The following is a 22,206-nucleotide window of genomic DNA, read 5'->3' on the forward strand; positions in this document are numbered from 1 at the left end:
GCTGCACTGGCTACCTGTGGCTTTCGGGTGCGCTTCAAGGTTTTGGTGACCACCTTTAAAGCGCTCCATGGCATTGGCCGGCCTACTTACGGGACCGCCTACTGCTACCGAATATCTCTCACCGACCCGTGCGCTCTCACAGAGAGGGTCTCCTCAGGGTGCCGTCGGCGCGGCAATGTCGTCTGGCGACACCCAGGGGAAGGGCCTTCTCTGTGGGGGCCCCCACCCTCTGGAATGAACTACCCCCCGGACTTTGTCAGCTTTCGGACCTCCGGACCTTCCGCCGCGGGCTTAAAACGTATTTATTTAATTGTGCAGGGCTGAGCTAGATTTTAAATTATTGGTTTTAAATTGGGTTTTATTTGATATTTTAATTCTAAATTTACGGGCTTGTTAGAATCAGTTTTTTAATTGTTTTATATTGTATTTATATGTCTTTTAAATGCCTGTACACCGCCCTGAGTCCTTCGGGAGATAGGGCGGTATATAAATTTGAATAAATAAATAAATAAATAAATAAATAAATAAGATAAGAGACCTAGAAAACAGTTGAAAAGAAAAAGGGAAGGAAGAAGAAGAGAACAAGTGCTTTTTGAGTAAGTTGATCTTGGTCACTGTCATCTCAAGAATTATCCCTACCCACTTAGCATAGGATCTCATAAAAAGCTTACACAGCCCAGATCTCAGCTTCCTTTCCAAATTTAAAGTTAAATAACTTTAACCTTGGACTGTCTATTGTTGATCTCATCCCACTCCTAAGAGGTCTGTAAGGGGCATGCATAAGCACACCAACGTGCCTACTGTCCCTGTCAAATTTACTGTTAGCTGGGCTGTGTCTTTAACTGTTTTTTAGCCAGCATTGGGGAGAAAAACTATAATCCTCCAAAAATGGCAAAATGAAGAATGCCCACTGAGAAGAGAATGTCATCTTCCAGACTGGTTCCTTAGCTTTTGTTCTTCCCTTTGGCAAGATTATGATTATCTCCTGAATGGTCAAGGTCAGATAATTTTCTTTTAAACTCTTTTAAACTCTAACCCAAGTGGTGGGTTGCTACCGGTTTGCCCGATTGGGCGAACCAGTAGCGGTGGCAGCAGGCTCCACCCACCCACCTGGACATCTCTTGTACACACGTGAGTGCCCGCGTGCCCATGAGCGAACCGGTAGAGACCGAAATTGAAACCCACTACTGTCTAACCCTCTCGAAAAGGAATATCCCCACGTGCACAATGTCCTTCTCCATCCAAATCACTTTTTTTGTTTGTGTGTGATTTGCCTCACAAGGGGACTCATCCTTCAGATTTCTTTGTGGCCCTGAGGGCTGAACGCAAAGCCAGGTGGTAAGTCTCAGGGCAGCCTATGTGAACACACACTGAGCCTTCTCGTCTTGATGCTGAAAAGTGGCCATGTGATGATTTAAAGCCTCACAAGTGGGATTTGATGCTAATGAATGCATTTCCAACACAAAAGCTGCTGAATGAAATAATGAACTGGTGGAACCATTAACATTACTTATTTCTCTTGCATACGGCAGATGATTTCTTTTGCATGTGACAGTTCTTTTAAAATTAAGAAAAATTAGCCTTTCCAGTGGCTGAGCATAATGTTTTTAAAGGGTCACGAGAGACTCTGATTATAAGCTAAAAATCTAAGTAACCAATGCACGGGGCTTGCATTACTTTATCGAGATGTTTCATTCTACCATGATTTCTATCTTGCCTTTCCATCAAAGTCAGGATACAATGCATGTTCTCACCTCCACTTAATTGCCAAAGATGGAAGAGAATGAGAGAGCTTCGCTGACCAACCTGGATCTCTCTGATTAACATTTAGATGCTTAAAACCAAAAGGCAGATGGAGATCTGTTGGATTATGATGTCCTCAGTGCCGGCCCCTTCTCAACAATTTCCTCTTGCCTCCAATATTTCTTGAACAGCAAATGGCAACACAAATGTCTCATTGTTTCACACATATGAATACTTGTTTCCTGTTCTGGATAAACTATTTGGCCTCTGGACAAGATTATTTCCATATGGAACAGGATTGTTATCACTTAATAGAAAATAATTATCCGATGCAAATTGCCCCTTTGTCAAGTCTAGAAAGCAGCAAGCTTCAGAAAGGATTTTAGCTTACTGCTTAGCTGACTGTTGAATTACATGTAACTTTCAGAGATAACGGCCAACTTTTATTTATTTTTTTTATCTTGAGATGGAGGGACACTAGGCATTGGAACATAAATGCAGAGAATCTTAGTCTTTTTAAAAAGTTGTGGGTTTTTAAAAGAAGACATGATCTGATGCATTTCAGTTGAGATTCAATAACATTGGGACATCATCCCAATCCAAAGGTTGTAGTTCTTAATAAGCTCCTGGTTTTCAAAAAATACGTTGGTTTTTGGAAAGAGAGCTAACTAAATAGAGGATTTAATTCACCATTGTTGAGAATGGAAGAGATAAAGTTATGGAAATAATGAAAAGCACCCACAGGTCGCTGTAGCCTTGAAAAATGAAAGTAAAATAAGCAATTTTGTGATTTACTTCATGATAAATACATTGGGCATTCTTCTTCAGTCTAATGTTTTTCATCTGCCTTGAAGTACAACTCTACAAAATCTGAAAAAACACATTTTTTCACAAAATTGTCTGGAAGGCACCATATTGGGAAACCTGGCATAGAAATCATCTGATCTAACTGAAAAGTAACATCATATACAAAATGTACAATGCGGAGACTAAATAAGTAATTAGCTTTACTTATTTATATCCTGTCATTATTTTTATAAATATTTAAAGGCAGCAAACATACCCAACGATCCTTCCTCCTCCTATTTTCCTCACAACAGCAACCTTGTGAGGTGGGTTGGGCTGAGAGAAAGTAATAGGCCCAAAATCACCAGGCCACTTTTTCACGGCTAAGGCTGGACTTGAACTCATGTACTCCTGCTTTCTAGCCTAGTGCCTTAACCAGGGGTGAAATGCTACTGTTTCAGACCGTTTTGGGCGAACCAGTACTGAAAAAAATGCTACTGGTTCGGATGAACTGGTATTTCCAACGATCAGCTGTGCTGCACGATTTATATTTGCTAGAAGGCAGGAAATCCTGCTTTCCAGTGAATCTAAATCACGTGGCACAGCTGTTTCCCTCCCCCTCGCTGTTCTACTTACCTTAGAAAAGTCTTTTTAATCCTCCTTTTTCAGTGCTGTGGTAGTGCCTGCGGTGCACGTTTGGTGCACACTGCAATTCGTGCATGCACCACGCATGTGCATGCACAGCAAACCAGTAGCAGACTTCTGTGCATTTCACCCTTGGCCTTAATCTCTAGTTAATGAAACAATGAATATGTTCATTATGTTATAATATTATATTAGTATACTAGTATAAAACATAATGGAACTTTCTTGCCATCGTTTCTTGGCTAATCAGAGAAATCTTACATACACCATCTCTCATTCAGCATGATTATTATAGCCAAATTCTCTGCAACACAAAATAAAAATCACCAGCGACTAACATCTGAATAAGTTTTATTTATTTTTGTTTTTCATTCCTTTACAGAGAGCTACAAAAAAGACGTGGAAGTTTTTTGGGAATAGAATGAAACAATTATATCACAGAGGGCCAGAGTAGTTTTGTGGACGTATGCTAATAGGAAACACAAATGAAGTCGGGAAATCATGCAAACATAGCTTTGGGGATTTTTCCCAGGTCTTAAAAGGAGTTCTGCTGAAGGCCACATGTTTGGGAATGGTGTGTGTGTGTGTGTGTGTGTGTGTGTGTGTACGTGCGTGTGTGTGTGTGTGAGAGCCTTCAAATAGAACAGCTGGGAGCATCCCAAGCCAGTGCCCATAGGAGGAATTTCATCCCATTGGAGGAAATTCTCTGGAATATTTTTCTCTACAATCTCCAATCAGATCTGGCTTATTTTTGAATGCAGTGTTTCTTCTTTTTCCTTCTCCATACGTGGCAAACTTATTTCCATTTAATTCAACCTACTGACATATGGGTAGAGTCCTCATTCTTTACCTAATTTCTTTACAATGTTCCATTAGATTGGAACTAATGGAATTGAATATAGGAAAATTAATGTAAAATTGAGGAGAGTAAGATATTATGAAATATATACATAGAACAAAGTTAAATTATTAAAGGAAGGAAGTTCTTGAGCTAGTCAGGAAAGAGGTTTATATTTCACATTTACAATATCAATATTTGTTAAGCATATATTTAGCTGTTAAAATGTCTTACTCAAATGTTCCAGGTTAATTCAAATATTTGCAGGGAGTTGAAGACTCCCCCCCACCCCCCACCCCGATCCAAATGTTTAATATCCTCACTAGATTCTTTGAAACAAAGAAATGGTCTGAATTTGATGGAAGCATGATTTTGATTACTACTTACGAAGTAGTAATCAAAGGTGGAAATATTATCTTTTGTTTAATATTCAAACCTATTCTATTAATATGAAAGAGAAATAGAAAAGTATCTTTAGTACCTCAGTTCTTGAAATTATGAATCCGACAGTCATGGTATATATCTATTGATTGGAAGTACAAATGGTTGTTGGAAAAAGAGAGCATATGAATACTAAGTATGTTACAGATTTCTAGATTTATTTTTATTACTTGTAATATACTATGGCTGTGAAAGAACGAAGTACTGGATAAAGTACTTCTCAGTTTTAAAGGTCGACACTGAAACTGTTAATAGATGCTAACTGTATTTTATCAAAACCTCAGATTCATTGACCTTTATTTAATCTATAGAAATAAACACGAAAACATGCATAAACATACACCCAAATACATAGACTCCCACACACATCCTATTTTCAAAGGCAATTCCTGAAGCTTTTAATGAAAGAAGTTTCCTAAAGCAAACTTAATTCCTTTTAAGGTCCAACCTTTATATTGTTATGTTAAAAGCTTGGGGTTACGTTGATCTATTGTTAAAAGTTTAGTAATTAAAGTAAAAATTAAAAGACGGAATGAAAATCCACAGTGCATAGAAAATCCAACTGGTATTCAATAGAACCTTTTTAAAGACACAGATTTAGGCTTGCGGTTGCTCAGCCATGGGGGTAAGTTTGCTTCCTTAAGCTTAGAATCAGTGTAAGCATTAAAGAACAGGATAAAAACTGTATTTTTAGGTAACCGTCAAGCCATTTATAGAATAATTAGGAAGTTGAATTATTGGGGATGGTGTTTGAGGTGAAAGACCTAATTAACATTGCTTTTTTTTAAAAAAAACCAGCACTTGTTCCCTTGAGCTTCAAAATCAAAACCATGGCCATCAGAATTTTTTCTTTTATAGCATATTCCTACTGCTATATGCGATTACAATGATGTTATGGACATACTTTGGGAGTATATAATATTTGTATGCTTTTAACCAGACTTGCAAAGATTGGATGTGTGTCATCTAGTGCAGGGGTCTGCAAACTTGGCTTTTTTAAGACTTATGGACTTCAACTCCCAGAGTTGAATTCCACAAGTCTTAAAAGAGCCAAGTTTGCAGACCCCTGATCTAGTGTCATCCGTGATTGGAGGAGATTGTAATGAACGTGCCTTCTGCCACAGCCTCTCAATGACTTCTCTCATGTATCTCTGCATCCATATAGACCAGTGATGGCTAACCTTTTTGCCGTTGCGTGCCAAAAGTGGGGGGAGTGCAGGGGGGGTTATACGTTTCCATGCCCACACCAATAATTCAATGCACCCTGCGCATGCGAGCGTAACCCCCCTGCACTCCCCCTGCTTTTGGCACGGTGGGCACAGTAGGTGCGTTTTTCGCCCTCCCCAGTCTCCAGAGGCTTTCTTGGAGCCTGGGGAGGGCAAAAATGGCCTTCCCCACCCCCCCATAGGCTGGAAATGGCCCATATTCTGACTTCCGGTGGGACCGGAACAGGGGTGGGCTTTACCTACCTTTACTACCGTTTGCATGTGTTCGCTGAGCTAGGGCAACGCTCGTGTGCCCACAGAGTGGGCTAGAGGTTTGCCATCACAGATATAGACATCTTGTTGTTGTTGTTAGTTGTGAAGTCATGTCCGACCCATTACAACCCCATGGATGACGTTCCTCCAGGCCTTCCTATCCTCTACGATCCTCTGGAGTCCATTTAAGCTCACGCCTACTGCTTCAGGGACTCCATCCAGCCACCTCGTTCTCTGTCATCCCGTTCTTCGTTTGCCCTCAATCTTTTCCAGCATTAAGTTCTTTTCCAGTGAGTCCTTCCTTCTCATTAGGTATATTATAGACACTCTAACAGCTAGAATTAGAGAATTAACTATTAACTCTTTAAATGTAGAAATAAGAGTTACAAACATAGGATAGTTTAGAATTTAGATTCTCACAGGGAAATTGTTCTTGCAGGGGAAGAGAAAGTCAACATACAAAGCTGGCAAAAGTGTGTGTGTGTTTGTGTGAGACTCTTAAAAATCCAGGATAACATATTAACTTCAGAGAAAATTATGGCAAGAAGCAGCTTGGTCATGAAAGTTATGGTGGACTGCTACAGTTTAGAATGGCCTATTGTTTCTAATCCTAACAACAGTGGCTAGGGATCCTAAAACGAACTGGGCAGTTTGGGACTGCTTGGAGATTTGTCTGGTCTTGAGCAGTGTAAAATCTGTGAGAACTTCAAGTCCGAGACCTGGAAGAAGACTCGCTGAAAAGAAAAAGCGGCATGGAACCTAACATGTGAATGCAATTGGCAATGGGGCTGTATTTGATGGAGAAAGAAAACCAAAGGTATATCTGTCCAATGGTCATCAGCTAGTTCCAGGCCAGCTGCTGATTGCCCTAGTTGTGTCTGCTGGTTAATGACCGCAATAAAGTTATTTGTATTTGCTTCAATTGTAAAAGATAGAAAACGACCATTAAATTCTGTAATCCCTTCTTAAAAATCTAAACGGGAATTCTAGTGTTTAGGAAAATGAGGGACATATAGAGCTAGGCATACATATGTATTAAGCATATATCAAAGCCAAGATTATGTTTGGTGTTGTTCTGGGGCTAAAAATAAGAGAACAAGAAAAAAAAATGCTCGTTTTGGACTTTTGCCAGGTTTTCAGTTGGGATTGGCCACAAAAGAATGCAAACCAATTTGTAAAACTTGGAGTTGGGAAACGGATGCTGTGGGGTTTTGGTGATCTCTGAGTATACTTGTTTTCTTGCAAATGTTTCATTACCCAATTAGGTATCATCATCAGTCTTTTACAGCTTGGCTAAAATTGTCCCTTGCTATCTTTTAAATCAAGGGTGTCAAACTTGCGTCATCATGGTAACCTCATGCGACATACCGGGACTTTTTTTCCCTTTGCTAAACCGGGCATGGGTGTGGCCAATACGTGATGCATCCGGCCCGTGGGCCGCGAGTTTGACAGCCCTGTTTTAAATGAATAAAAAAAGGGGAGAAATGAGAAGGAACGCCCTCCCCCCACACACACACACACACTATAGTGTGAACAATTCCCTTCTGCAAAACCTTATCATGCCTCCCTACTTCAGCAGCAGGCTTCTTTATTTTTTCCAACTCAACAAAGTGTTAGGTGTTGAAACTATCAAAGTGTTGAAACTCGGTAAAAGTGCAGATAACAGCAAGAAAGATTAAGAGACTGGAGGCTAAAACATATGAGGAACAGTTGCAGGAATTGGGTATGTCTAGTTTAATGAAAAGGACTAAAGATGATAGCAATGTTCCAATATCTAAGAGGCTGCCACAGAGAGGAGGGGGTCAACCTATTCTCCAAAGCACCTAAAGGCAGAACAAGAAGCAATGGATGGAAACTAATCAAGGAGAGATTCAGTTTAGAATTAAGGAGGAATTTTCTTTTTTTTATAAAAACTTTTTTATTTTTTACAAACACACATACATAAAACAATCTTCAATCCAAATACGTTGCGTCGGTGGGTTGGTCATCAGTCTTTGTGCAGATCACCATGTTCATTACAACTATTTTATCAGTCTTACTTTTTTTTCCAATATATCTCTCAGCATTTTAATCAATTAATCTCAATTAAGAATAACATTTCATTCTCTCTAATCAGCTTTCTTGATTTAATGTTAAGTATCTCCAATCTCATTCCCTAAACTCCATCATATAATTTGACATTTTCATTATACAATCTTACTTAAGTCTCTTTAACATATCTCTCTAACCACTGGTAAAAGAGATCCCAGAATTAAGGAGGAATTTTCTGACAGTGAGAACAATTACTTGGTGAAACAGCTTACCACCCCAATGAAGCTGTTGAAGTGCTGTCCCGGTGTTTGGAAGCCATACGGGTCTGGATGGGGAGGAACAGGCTCAAGCTCAATCCCTCCAAGACGGAGTGGCTGTGGATGCCGGCACCCCGATTCAGTCAGCTGCAGCCGCAGCTGACTGTGGGAGGCGAGTTATTGGCCCCAAAGGATAGGGTGCGCAACTTGGGTGTTCTCCTGGATGAACGGCTGTCGTTCGAAGATCATTTGACGGCCGTCTCCAGGAGAGCCTTTCACCAGGTTCGCCTGGTGCGTCAGTTGCGCCCCTTCCTTGATCGGGATGCCCTGTGCACAGTCACTCATGCGCTCGTTACCTCCCGCTTGGATTATTGTAATGCTCTCTACATGGGGCTCCCCTTGAGGTGCACCCGGAGGCTTCAGTTAGTCCAGAACGCGGCTGCGCGGGTTATAGAGGGAGCTTCACGTAGCTCCCACGTAACACCACTCCTGTGCAGACTGCACTGGCTACCTGTGGTCTTTAGGGTGCACTTTAAGGTTTTGGTTACTACCTTTAAAGCGCTCCATGGCTTAGAGCCTGGGTACTTACGGGACCGCCTGCTGTTACCTCATGCCTCCCACTGACCCGTACGTTCTCACAGGGAGGGACTTCTCAGGGTGCTGTCCGCCAAACAATGTCGGCTGGCGGCCCCCAGGGGAAGAGCCTTCTCTGTGGGGGGCCCTACCCTCTGGAACGAGCTTCCCCCGGGTTTACGCCAAATACCTGACCTTCGGACCTTCCGCCGCGAACTGAAAACACACTTATTTATTCGCGCGGGGCTGGCTTAAATTTTATTGGTTTTTTAAATTTTTATTATGAATTTTAATGGGTTTTAGTTTAATATATTTTAAATTTTTTAGGCCAATTATGTAATAAGTTTTTAAATTTGTTTTTAATTGTACATTGCACTGTTTGTTTTATTCTGGCTGTACACCGCCCTGAGTCCTTCGGGAGAAGGGCGGTATAAAAATCGAATAAATAATAATAATAATAATAAAATAATAAACTTGTAGGTGCTCCATCACTAGAGGTTTTAAAGAAGAGATTGGACGGCCACTTGTCTGAAATGGTATAGGGTCTCCTGTTTGAGCAGGGGGATGGACTAGAAGACCTCCAAGGTCCCTTTCATCTCTGTTATTCTGGTAAGAAAATATACAAAAGGGGCAGTTTGTCTGTCCTTCTGGCCTTCCACTCTGAAGAGAGAACAGGACCACTGGGAGTGGAGGAGAGAGAAATCAACAAAAGACTGAATTCGAAAGTGAGCTGGAACAGAACTGGGGTTGTGGAGAAAAAAAAATCCCACCCCTAAATGAACTCCAAGACTTCCTATTTAGGAAGCAACTGAGGATGCTGCCAAATGCTCTTATTCTAAGCCCATCCCCCCTCTTTTGATCACAGATCCAAGGAGATATCTGCTTCCCAGTGTATAGGGTCATATAAAATAGACAAAATGAAGACAAGGAAGCAGAAACATATGCTGTGCTTATGCAATATGCTAATCCATAATACTGAAGAAAATATTTATGGCTAGTAATAGGATTGGAAAGAATTCTAGATGCTATGCTCTGCCTGTTTCTTCTCTTTTGCTAAACGTGCAGTGTAGACTCCCTCAGTCAAGTCTTGAGTGCATCTGTGCAATGTTTTTTTTTCCAGAGATAAGAAATAGCCTCAGACACTTTCAAGGTAAAGACTAAGTTTTAAAAAGACATTCATATTCATACCCATTTCTAATGTGGTGGGATATAATATTGATTTGAATAGATAAAAAAATAGGTAATGACCGAAAACAGACAGGTAAAGGATTATTCTAAATTTTTTAATTAGAATTGTAGTGTCCTATATTCAGTTTATGATGCAGTTCATCATCCTATCTTGATGATATCACTTCTTTGTATTCAACTGGGTTTCCCTTCATTCTGTTCTGCATGTTGCTATTCAGCTTTCACTATTGAGTGGTATGATGCTGTCCTGCCAATATTTATGCTCAGCTAGAATTATTTTTCAACCATTAATTGCAAAGCTGAATCCTTTCACCTACAATTTCACTTCCACCTTGCAAAAGAGAACATTTACATTAATATTCCTGCAACAGCATCTTTCTTTTGTAAATTTAGACAACACAGTATCAACAGTAGAAATCTTCAAATTTCTAGTTTCTACTATATCACAAGATCTAAAATGGACAGCTAACATCAAAAACATCATCAAAAAAGCACAACAAAGAATGCTCTTTCTGCACCAACTGCCCAAGGAGCTGCTGATCCAGTTCTACAGAGGAATTATTGAGTCTGTCATTTGCACCTCTATAACTGTCTGGTTTGGTTCTGCAACTCAACAAGAAAGACACAGACTTCAGAGGATAATTAGAACTGCAGAAAAAACAATTGCTACCAACCTGCCTTCCATTGAGGACCTGTATACTGCACTAATCAAGAAGAGGGCCGTGAAAATATTTACAGATCCCTCACATCCTGGACATAAACTGTTTCAACTGTTACCCTCAAAACGACGCTATAGAGCACTGCACACCAGAACATCTAGACACAAGAACAGTTTTTTCCCGAACGCCATCACTCTGCTAAACAAACAATTCCCTCAACACTGTCAAACTATTTACTAAATCTGCATTACTATTAATCTTATTATTCCCATCACCCATCTCCTTCCACTTATGACTGTATGACTGTAACCTAGTTGTAGCCTTACCATTTATTCTGATATTGTTACCTGATTGCTTATTTGTACCCTATGACTACATTAAGTGTTGTATCTTGATGAAGGTATCTTTTCTTTTATGTACACTGAGAGCATATGCACCAAGACAAATTCTTTGTGTGTCCAATCACACATAGCCAATAAAAAATTCTATTCTATTCTATTCTATTCTATTCTATTCTATTCTATTCTATTCTATTCTATTCTATACATTTCCTATGGTGTACTTACAACTGCAATTTTGTTTATATATCAAGTCCTATTAACTCAAGCATGGATAGGTTACTCCCTAGATTCTACAGACACTAGTACTAAGAATGTAGGAGTCAAGCGTGTAAATAGTTTGGAGTTCCTTCAGGCCCAAGAGTGGAGTCAAGTGTGTAAATAGTTTGGAGTTCCTTCGGGCCCACAAGAGATCTAAGTCCAGCCCCATTCTCATCTATTGGCAATTTGCCTTGGTCTTTGGTAGTCCAGATTCTTGTAGTGAGCTAGCATGGATTATATCTGTACTCATTTGATCTATTTTGGTTCCTGATTTCTTGTGCCTGACAAAAGCGGCATGTTCTGTTATCATATCTTGATGTACTTGTTATTTTAACATGTAAAAAAAACCAGACTCGGTATAAAAATAACATTTTAATGTTTAATAATCAACCCTCTATGTAAAATACATCTTTTCACATAGAAATTAACAAGAGTGAAAAAAGCAGCATGTTTGGGAAGCTGAAGTCTCACCAGGGGTCACATGAAATTGACAGAATTAAAGAAAGAAGATAAAATACTTGATTTTGAAAAAGAAACAAAGCAGGCATCAAAATGGTTACTTTCCCTTTATGTTATGCAATGTTTTTCAGACGTAAATTTTGAATTGCAATTCAAAGTACAAAAATACCTCATTTTAATAAAATGAGTTATAAAATAATTTATTTCTCAGAAACATGAAAAAGCCGTACGTGATTATATACTTTAAAAATTGGACTTCAATGCCACTTACACTTATCTCACTTGAACAAAGATTGACCTGGCCCGTCAAGTCAAATTATAGTGCTAAGTCTATGACAAATTTGAGGATAATCCTACCTAAGAATGTGGCATAATATGGCCACATCCTGAAACACTCTGTGGGGAAAATAAATTAGGAAGCAAATAATATTTCTCATACAACATCCTTCCCCGTTTCTTAAATTCATTCCGTACATTTTTCAAAACAAATCAGCAGAGGAAACATGATGCCACTAGATCATCCTAAGGCCTGTAAACGCAAATCATTTGCACTTTTCTTTTTCTCCCTTCTATTAAGCAGGTGAAATGGCTACCTCGATTTGTTTTTGTATCCATACCTGGGTCACCTGTCAATTTGTCTATTTTTCCTTCAAAGTTTGCGTGCAAATAGACTATATGCATTAAGCAGATGTATTTTGAGACACAGATTTACAAAGTGTGTATGCAACTGAGGAAATGTTTTTTTTTTTTAAAAAAAATTGCTTTCATCTTGTCACTCCCCACCCCTTTTCTCTAAAGTCTATCCAATGCAGGAATCGTAAAAACATTTATCAAATAATGTACCTCTAATCCAGGGGTCTCCAACCTTGGCAACTTTTAAGACTTGTGGACTTCAATTTCCAGAATCCCTCAGCCAGCAAAGCTGGCTGAGGAACTCTGGGAGTTGAAGTCCACAAGTCTTAAAGTTGCCAAGGTTGGAGACCCCTGCTCTAATGCATAAATAACTTTGTCATTACAAACCAAGAGGCTCTCTCCTTGTGGAATGGTTACCGATACACTCTCTGTGCTGTGATAGCCCAGTGTGCGTTTTGTGGAAGGAATAAAGCTCCACCTCAGATCAAGCTGGTTTTCGGTGTCATTTTCTTTTTCTTCTGTTTGATAAGAAATAAGCTTTCATCCCTGGTGCAACTATTGTTTGTGTGGCTCTTCTGCTTTTTCTTTCTCTTCCGCCTTTTTCCTGACTCTATAGAAACTCGGTGATTTTCAGTTTTGCCATCTGCCAGAAAGCCAACACTTTGATGATGAGGAGTTTTCCGTCTGCACCTCTTATGTGCATTCACGTGGCCCCCTCTAGGAAAGCACTCTTCTATCATATAGTTGCTTTGAAATTTCTTCTTATGCTTCCTTTCTTTGACTAGATCTGCATGAGACTTTTTCCTTAGGTTCTTATGATCTCCCCTCTTGTCATGTTCCTTCCAAGCTTCCCTCTTTTTCTTACGTTTGTGCTCTTCTCGATCATAATCTCTGTGTGGTCTGTTTGGAGACTCTGGTAGAAGGCCAGCTTCCTGAAGTTCTGCAAAACCAAAACACATGATGATACGTCACTTAAATACGGAACACTGTACTTGTTACCCCCTAATTAGAAAAATAGATATATATCCTGTTTGCAATTAAATAAAGGTAATAAAATAAACTCTTGCATATCTATCAATTTTAGAGGTAATTTGTAAAAAGAACACCGAGATTATGGATCAAGCCACCCATGGGAATTCCAGTCCATAAAATCTAGTAGACACCAAGATGGGAGCTATTTTGCTAAACCTATGTGTTTGATCTCAGAGTGAAACCTCAAATGAAATATCTGATTCCAAAACTGGACAAATTTCCAATAAAGTAATTAGAAATTAGAATATCTTTGAAATAAAGTGATTCTTGATAAAATACAAACAGATATTTTAAGCAAAAAGTTGGACAAATTTAACTTTATTTTGGAAAGTGATGTGAGACAATCCTGAGAGAGTCTACCTACAAACAAGCTAAAACAATTTCCTTTTCACAGATTCACTGCAAATCCTTGTCTTATTGAGGAGCTTAAGGAGATGAAGCAAGAGATATCAGTAAGTACTGCTGAAAGAAGACCCATCAAAAATCTAACTGGATGATGTAACTAACCGGATGATATTTGAGTCTACATAGTTGTGATTCAAATAGCAGAAAGGAAATATTTTGCTGTCTTGTTGCATTTGCCAAATGCCACTTAGCAGCTCTTTTTAAAATATCTAATTTCCTATTGGGGAAAGATGAAAACAAACCCCATCTGAAGGGAAACTGGACTTCATGGGAGAACATATAGAATGTACTTCCTCCTCTCTTAGCATCTATGTCTCTAATGGGCACAATCACCACAGAAAGCAGCAGTACCCAGCGCAGAGGTGGGTTTCAGCAGCTTCTGACCAGTTCTGGAGAACCAGTAGCGGAAATATTGAGTAGTTCGGAGAACCGGTAGTAAAAATTCTGACTGGCTCTGCCCCCATCTATTCTCTGCCTCCCGAATCCCAGCTGATTGGGAGGAAATGGGGATTTTGCAGTAACCTTCCCCTGGATTGGGGAGGGAATGGAGATTTTACAGTATCCTTCTCCTGCCACGCCCACCAAGCCACATCCACAGAACTGGTAGTAAACATTTTTGAAACCCACCACTGGTACCCAGTATAACAATTGTATAGATATATTGAACCAAAGCTTTAATAAATACAGCTGTTCCTGCTGCTGCTGCTGCTATCCCAGCATTCAAAAGCTGATAGCCATATATTTGGGCCGTGAGTCATACATGCAATGTGACAGAACTTCTCACTCAGTCCCTAAAGAACAGATTTAGACTGACTCTCTCCAAGACAGCATGATTGTGGTAATGAACAAAGTTGTCTTCTCCCATTCAACGGTCGTTCACAATCAGGAAGTTTTGTTGCTGGAAAGCTTTTGCATCCACCATTTGTGGCCATTCCTGGATTGGGAAGCCCTGCTTATCATTGCTCATATCTTAGTCATCTCCTCTTTCCATTGCTTTAATACAGGGATGTCAAACTCGCATCGTCACGTGATGTATCATGATTTTTTCCCCCTTGGCTAAACTGGGTGTGGTCAGTGCGTGACGCATCTGGCCCATGAGCCACAAATTTGACACCCCTGCTGTAATGCATTCACCTTGGGGCTGCTCTTGAAGAAATTTTGGAATCAACAGCTGGTGAAGGTACATATAACCTGGAAAACCTGGGTGACCCTACTTCTTCAAGAGCCGAGCTGGTTGCCAGTTTGCTTCCAGATGCAATTCAAGATGCTGGATGCCATATGATCTATTCTTACAAGATTGCTACTGGAAGGGTACTTTTCTGATAGCTATTGCCACATTTTGGAATACCCTTCCTACAGTATTTGATCCATTCTAATTCTAATGCCAATCTATGTTTTGGTACATTGAGGGGGGTTTCCTCTCAAACCTTTTTGTTAATGTTCAAGTTTTTATTTTATGAGATTGTTAGCCACCTAGAACATCGAGATCAGATAGTACACACAGGAAATATTGTTTCTTTTAGAGAAGAGGTTAAAGAGGTAAAGAACTGGAGTTTGCAGTTCGGCCTTCTGACCTTCCGGAAGTGCTGAATGCTTGTTGCAAAAATCAGTTTGATGTTTGTTTGCATTTTTTAATGGGTCTATGGTGGATTTTTTTTGGTGCAAATGGAAACATTTGGCGTTTTGACATCTGAAACTCTTCCATTTCCATCCTTAAAATTCCCACAAAACAGCTCCAGGTTAAAAAAGTGGCACTGATTTTGGAGGGTTTAAAAAGCAGAAATAAAGACAGAAATTAGTCAGAGGCAATTTATTCTCATTCCAGCTTTATTTTTTTTTTTTAAATTGTGCCACTATACTTGACTATTTGTCACTAAATTTTTGCATGATTGTGGGTTATTGGGGAGCTGCAGGTAGGGGTGCTGGAGATCACATGAAGCCTTCTGACCAGGGTTATCCATCTTAATGTAGATTAGGTTAAAAGAGGCAGTAAACATGATAGTAAATTGATAAGCAGGTTTTTTAAAAAAACAAACACATTTATATATATAAAATCATACCTTGCACTTTTTTCTTTGCTCTCTGAAGGCTCCTCTTGATGTCATATTCATTGTCATAGTAATAGATAAAGGGGAAAGTAGGAAATATTCCTCCAAACATTCGCCTCTCCAAGCATTCCTGCAAATCATATTTTAATATTATTGTCATACCTCTAGTTCAGTGGTAGTCAACCTGGTCCCTACCACCCACTAGTGGGCGTTCCAGCTTTCATGGTGGGCAGTAGGGGTTTTGTTTGATACTGAAGCACTTTCCTTTCTTTTCAATTTAATTGACTTTTTAAAAAAAATTTATAGTATTATTTAAAAACATTTTCATTAGGTTTTCATAAAATTCCCTGTGACAATTTAAATTTCTGAAAATATACTATTTGTATCGCCCGTGCATAAGTTTAGTTCACATTATGTAAGTGAAACTAAAGGGCGCTATAGTGCGACCGCAAACGAAAGAGCCTCGTCCCAGAATAGCTTACCCATCTCCCCCCACCCCACCCAGCTGTTATAGACAAGCAGAGCTGGTAGCCAGTGTCCCCCCACCCACCCAATCCACGATGCGCGAGAGGCATGCGCAGATGACGATACATGGTGCATTATTGTGGAACCGGTGGGCGGTTAGAAAATTTTACTACTAACAGAGATACCAAAGTGGGCGGTAGGTATAAAAAGGTTGACTACTCCTGCTCTAGTTAATGCAAATTCCAAAGAAAGAAATGAAAGAAATTGACCTAATAGCTTTTCAATTGGTAGTAAAACAATTCGTTTTCTTTAATAAGGAATACTGAACCGGTTGTTTATCCCAAAAGAAGAGGGGCAAGATAATATAGAACATTGCTGCAAATTTAAAGTGCATGAAATATCACTACAAATTTAAGGTGCAAGCTGCTGAACATAACTACGGATTAATCTAGTTTCATTTTGCCTATAAATTCACATAGTCCTGAAGTTACAAAGTTCTGTTTTGCTAAATGTTAAACTATTCTTTTGAAAAAGTTAAAACGGCATTGAAAAAAGTTACTTATGTCCAATCCTCACACTTAGGAACTGGCATCCCTACAAACATGTGTTCAAAATTTGGTTGCTTAGCAACTGACATGTATTTACAACAGTTGCAGTATCATTTGCAACCTTCTCAGATGGTACCTACAAGTAAAGTTGATGCGGCAGCTGGATTTAGTTAATGACTCTGTGATTCATTTAATAACAGCTTAACCATAATGACACAAAAGGTCACAATATTGAGTGTGACTCACTTAACCACTGCCTTGCCTAGCAATGGAAATTCTGGTTCCAGTTATGATCTTAAGTTGAGAATTACATGTATTCATTTTTTGGAAAGCTTCAAAACAAAATCAACCATATGTCAAATCTGAGCTGCATTTCAGATATGTCTATAATGAATGGCAAAAAGTTCGCACTTTCTTCCAATATAGCATCATCAGTAGAGATATTATGCTTCCTTTAGGACCTAAGGAGCCTTAACAGTAAGCTCAGGACCATTTTTTGGTACTATATAGCAATAACATTCCTAAACTACATATCTTTCTTGCCTATGAGAAAAATGTTCAAACTTGGAACAAGTCCAAAGGAGAGAGTGAAACTTTCTATAATACAAAGACTCCTTCCTATGATCTTATGTCGCTTTTGACTTGAATAGACCAAAGAAAATCTCTCCAAACCACATCTTGTTCTATCTACAACTGTTGCTACTGTCTCAGTTTAGTAAAAAATTGCACCTACACTTGTCTTCTAGCCTCCAGAATTCAAATATTTAGGATGAAAGTAAGAACTCACTTTAATCAAGAAATCCAGGCATCTTACTTACTTACTTATTTTATTAAATTTATATGCAGTTCATCTCACTTTACTCTGGTAGCATTATCTTTCATCTAAAGATTACAATTTTATAGCAACAGATAGAAAAATCACAATGAATAAAAACTTTTGCTTTTGTAAAAAATAACGGTTTAATCATATTGGAGCGTTATTTATTTAACAATATTTGCACAAGAATCCTTGTAATCACAAGGATTCTGTGCAGTGCAAGTAACTAAAATTAAAATATTATTAAATATTATTTTAATACAATAAATAATTGCATGACAATCATATTATTGGTCAAAGACTTGTGAGAATAAAAGAGTCTTTCTAAATGAATGAAAAGTTGGGGTCAACTATACAATACTTCAGAATTTGGAGGTTAATACTGAAAAGCCCTGTATATATATGTGTGTGTGTATACACACCAGGCAATCAATCAGAAAACAATACCCTAATGAAAGAACAATCAAGGAGAAAACCGCAACCTCACCAATACTGGCAAAGCAAGCTACTGTATATAAACAGGGAGCAAACTTCACACTCAATAGCAACGATGATATTACCTAAGAAGCAAACAACCCAGCTCAGAGAGCACCAAGGACCCCACAATTCAACCCTGAGCTACTTATATTTTCCTCTAGTGGATTTTGTGTGTCTCCTTCTACATCCTTATAGCTTCCATACCTTACGGTATTTCAAGATTTCGGTAGCATTTTTAGTCAGCCTCTCTCCCTCTCTCTCACAGACAGAGAAAGAGGGAGGGGAGACGGGACAGCTGTCTATCATACACATGCTGATGACATCTCATTCTAAACCAACAAATAACTTTTCCCAATTCATAAATTTGAAACAACTGGTTATTTATTTAACGTAGCTGAAGAGCTCATCTGCAAATTCACACGCAATATATCTTGAATAAAACTTTGTTCTGAAACTTCTAAAGTATATGGAATTTCTTGGCTGAAGTGCAGCTCTCTGCATACCACACATGACTAGGTGCAGCTTTCCCTAAATCCCCTCCATGCCTGAAACCAATATAGTGAATTCTAAGAAAAATATTGAGGTCACCCAGAACAAAAGAAGGTAGGAGGGAGGGTTGAGTGAACTCATAGATAACTACTCAAAAAAAACCCTTCAGTTACAGATAAGTAATCAGTTCTTCACTGTGGTCTCTGTGATCATACACTCATGGGTGAATAGCTGGCCTATTATCTAGAGGGGCTTAGTGCTCATAAGGTACAATACAAAGGACTGCCGCTCTAAAAGCTACATCCTTTTGAGAATGAAAATCCAGATGGTAATGCTAGATACAGATAGGAAGTTGTCCTACGTAAATATGAAAGGAGGATCTAATGTAGGAAAAGATGCAGATGGAATCCCACCTCTGGCAAAATGACCATAGATCAGAAGAGGGCAGTTTTGGTTGCTCATCTTGTAACGAAATCTAATGGCTGCAACAATCAATTTTGAGAAATCCACAATGTCTGGGATGGACCCCAAAAAATTAAAAACATATATTGATCTCAATGAAAGTGAAAAGCAAATGAAGAGCAAAGGGAATGACTTCTCGGTTACTATTTGGAAAAGGAGTGTAGAGTTATATTCTGATTCTGATCTCAAAAGAACACAGGCCCAAAATTTTCGGCGAGATGTTTTTATAAGCTTGAGAAGATTCTGAGTGAACTCTGCTCAGACACAAAACCCATGTATGTGAATCATCATGATAAAGAGTAGTTTCAGGGAAGAAATAAAGACCTCTCAGTGATTTTCCATTTACTTATACATGGTGCTTTCTAGTGATTTCATGCATAGCTATTAAATAAGGATAAATAACCTTTGATTGCTGTAGAGTATACTGCTCCAAAGTTTCTGGAGATGCTGTAAAGACAGATATTCCAAGAAGATGGCCTTTCCCTTAGTAGCTTGACAGTAAAGCCCTAGTGGATAAAAAACGTAGAGGCCTCTAAAAATAGCCACTCCTACTTGTTTTAACATGGATCTATTGAATAATAATCTGAATAGTGTATGACATGCACTTCCCAGACCTGTCTCTTCTAAGTCAACTGCCACTACTGCCACATGCTTTGTATTTTTAAATACTCTGGAGATGTTCCTTAGCACCACAGGTAAAACACACAGGATAGAAATCTCAGGCTCTCATCAACACACCTGAGAAAAGTTGTATCTGACTGACAGCTTGGAATATGAATGCTAGGCAGAGCTACAAAGTCTCTGCTTTGTTTTCTTCTTTTGGGCTCCTGCAATTTGCAGATGTGGGCACAAATGTGACTAGTAAGATTTAACTAACATTAGGATGAGTTCTCCAGTTTAGATTCTTGTATGAACATATTTTAGAGGGAAAAGATTCTCAGCATCATTCACTCTTGATCGCTAATCCTGTAGGCTGCTTTTCAGCTCCCAGTTTCCCGGAACAATATGGCTTAGTACCAACTTGTTCTTTGCTTCTACTGATGCTAATAGTTGCAGATTCCTAAACTAACATATTCATTATGTTTTACAGACTGACCATTGATTGCAATAAAGAATATGAATGAATGAATGAATGAATGAATGAATGAATGAATGAATGAATGAAAGAAAATGGATGGATGGATGGATGGATGGATGGATAGATAGATAGATCCCTGAGGACTGTGATAATGCCTATAACACAAGCTGCAATGTCTTCATTCCCAATATTCAAAGTATTGAAAAATGCAAGATATGAAGCTGCTGAAAACAGTGATCTTTTTTGAGACCTGTATATCTTTTGGAGACCTGTTCTTGCTGACATGTCGTCACAGTATAAGCCAGATATCTCAGGATCTGTATAAGGCAGATATACCACTGAATCCATATGATTTAATTAATATACAACTGTTCTTAGGATAGTTCCAATTCATTATAATGAATACTACTTGGATACTAAACTATACTAGCAAGCCTTAACAGACCCAGGAAACCTCTGTATCGGTTAATTTAGACCACTCTTAACTGTTGACCTTTTCTTAATTAAACCCTTCATTGCATTTAACAAACCAATGTATTGGTTAGTACGATTTTGACATGCCTACAGATTCTTAATTCTCTTTTATAACAGATTGGTGACAATTAAAATTGTGATTTGATATCATTGTCTTTGAAAAATGACAAGTTCTTGTAAAATCTCAATGAAGTTATGAAATGTTAAAATGCTCCATTAGGTCATTCAATTTCTCATATTTTTTTCTTGTATCTGACCAGCCAGATACTCACTGAAGTTTAAGATGTGAAATGTGTTAAAATAATTTCAACTATTTCTAGAAAGAATTCTAGAATGGAGAATTCTGCACAGATCGTCTGTAATATTTTTAACTCTCAATCCATATAAATTCCAGGAAATTTTAAACAACATACCCATTTTTAAACTGTATTAGTAGGCTATGCTGTTTTTGAAGCATCAATTGGATGTGTTTGATGCAATAACGTACAGGATATTTACAATAATAAATGTCTTCTATTTGCTATTTTATTTTTTACTCCCCTGATAAAATTCTCAAAATATGAAACCACAGCTGTTTTCAAAAGCTCTATTTACATTCTGATAATGTATCAAAGACCTCCAGCTCTATGCAATTAAAACAATCTTCCTGATTTTCTCCAAACCATAAAAATAATGATTTATTTATATCCCGCATTTTATTATTTTTATAAATAACTCAGGGTGGTGAACATATCTGCCTTGAGTTATTTGTAAAATAACTGAGCCATGGTGGTGCAGTAGTTAGAATGTGGTATTGCAGGCTAACTCTGCCCATAGTCTGATGTTCAATCTTGGTAGGCTCAAGGTTGACTCAGCCTTCTATCCTTCTGAGATCAGTAAACTGAGGACCCAGGTTGTTGGGAACAATATGCTGATGTTGTAAATCTCCCAGAAAGTGCTAGGGGCAGGTATATAAACCTAAGTGCTATTGCTCTAGCCACATACCTTTCTCCTCCTTTTCCCCCAAAACAACCACCCTGTGAGGCGTGTTGGGCTGAGAGAGTGTGTCTGGCCCAAGGTCACCCAGCCAACTTTCATGGCTAAGAAGGGACTAGAATTCAGTCTTTCAATTTCTTTTCTGTTGTCTTCATCACTAGACTAAACTGACTCTAATATAGTGTGTATGTGTACTGTATGTGCATTTGTGTACTCAAAAAAACCATGTGTTAAATTTTACAGAAAAGATCTTTGTATGTGGTCAACAGGCACTGAAAATGATTTGGTAGTTCTTAATCATTCAAACGTATACTTATATCTGTTATGATAAACTTATTTATTTAGAGCCATTATAGTCATCGTCTTTGTGAGATATAAAGTGCAATCTTCTATGTTTCGGATTTAAACTGCATGAACATTTTAATAACACTGATTTGTGAACCCCAATATTGTTGATTCAGTTATTTTCTTATAACAGTTATTTAAAACTGTCTACTTCGACCCTATATCCAACTTTATAAGTTTTGGCAGTGGGGAAATCATCCGCGGATCGCCACCAGTTTGCTGCCTGCGCTGTGTATGCGCACGTGTGTGCCAAAAGCATGC

The 22,206-nt window shown here is 38.6% G+C and overlaps 1 protein-coding gene across 1 annotated transcript in view; it reads right to left on the reverse strand.

The window, feature by feature from the left end:
* Positions 1-11,603: 11,603 nt before the first annotated feature.
* Positions 11,604-22,206, reverse strand: part of ZCCHC7 (zinc finger CCHC-type containing 7) — a 147,869-nt gene continuing 137,266 nt past the window's right edge. Inside the window, exons 8-9 of the mRNA XM_058169440.1 lie at positions 15,828-15,945; positions 11,604-13,270 (exon numbers count right to left, since the gene is read on the reverse strand). Of these exons, the coding sequence (XP_058025423.1) occupies positions 12,810-13,270; positions 15,828-15,945 (579 nt within the window). The 3' untranslated portion in view covers positions 11,604-12,809. The remainder of the gene's footprint in view (positions 13,271-15,827; positions 15,946-22,206) is intronic.

Source organism: Ahaetulla prasina, chromosome 2, assembly GCF_028640845.1.
Source record: "Ahaetulla prasina isolate Xishuangbanna chromosome 2, ASM2864084v1, whole genome shotgun sequence".
NCBI classification, from domain to species: Eukaryota; Metazoa; Chordata; class Lepidosauria; order Squamata; family Colubridae; genus Ahaetulla; species Ahaetulla prasina.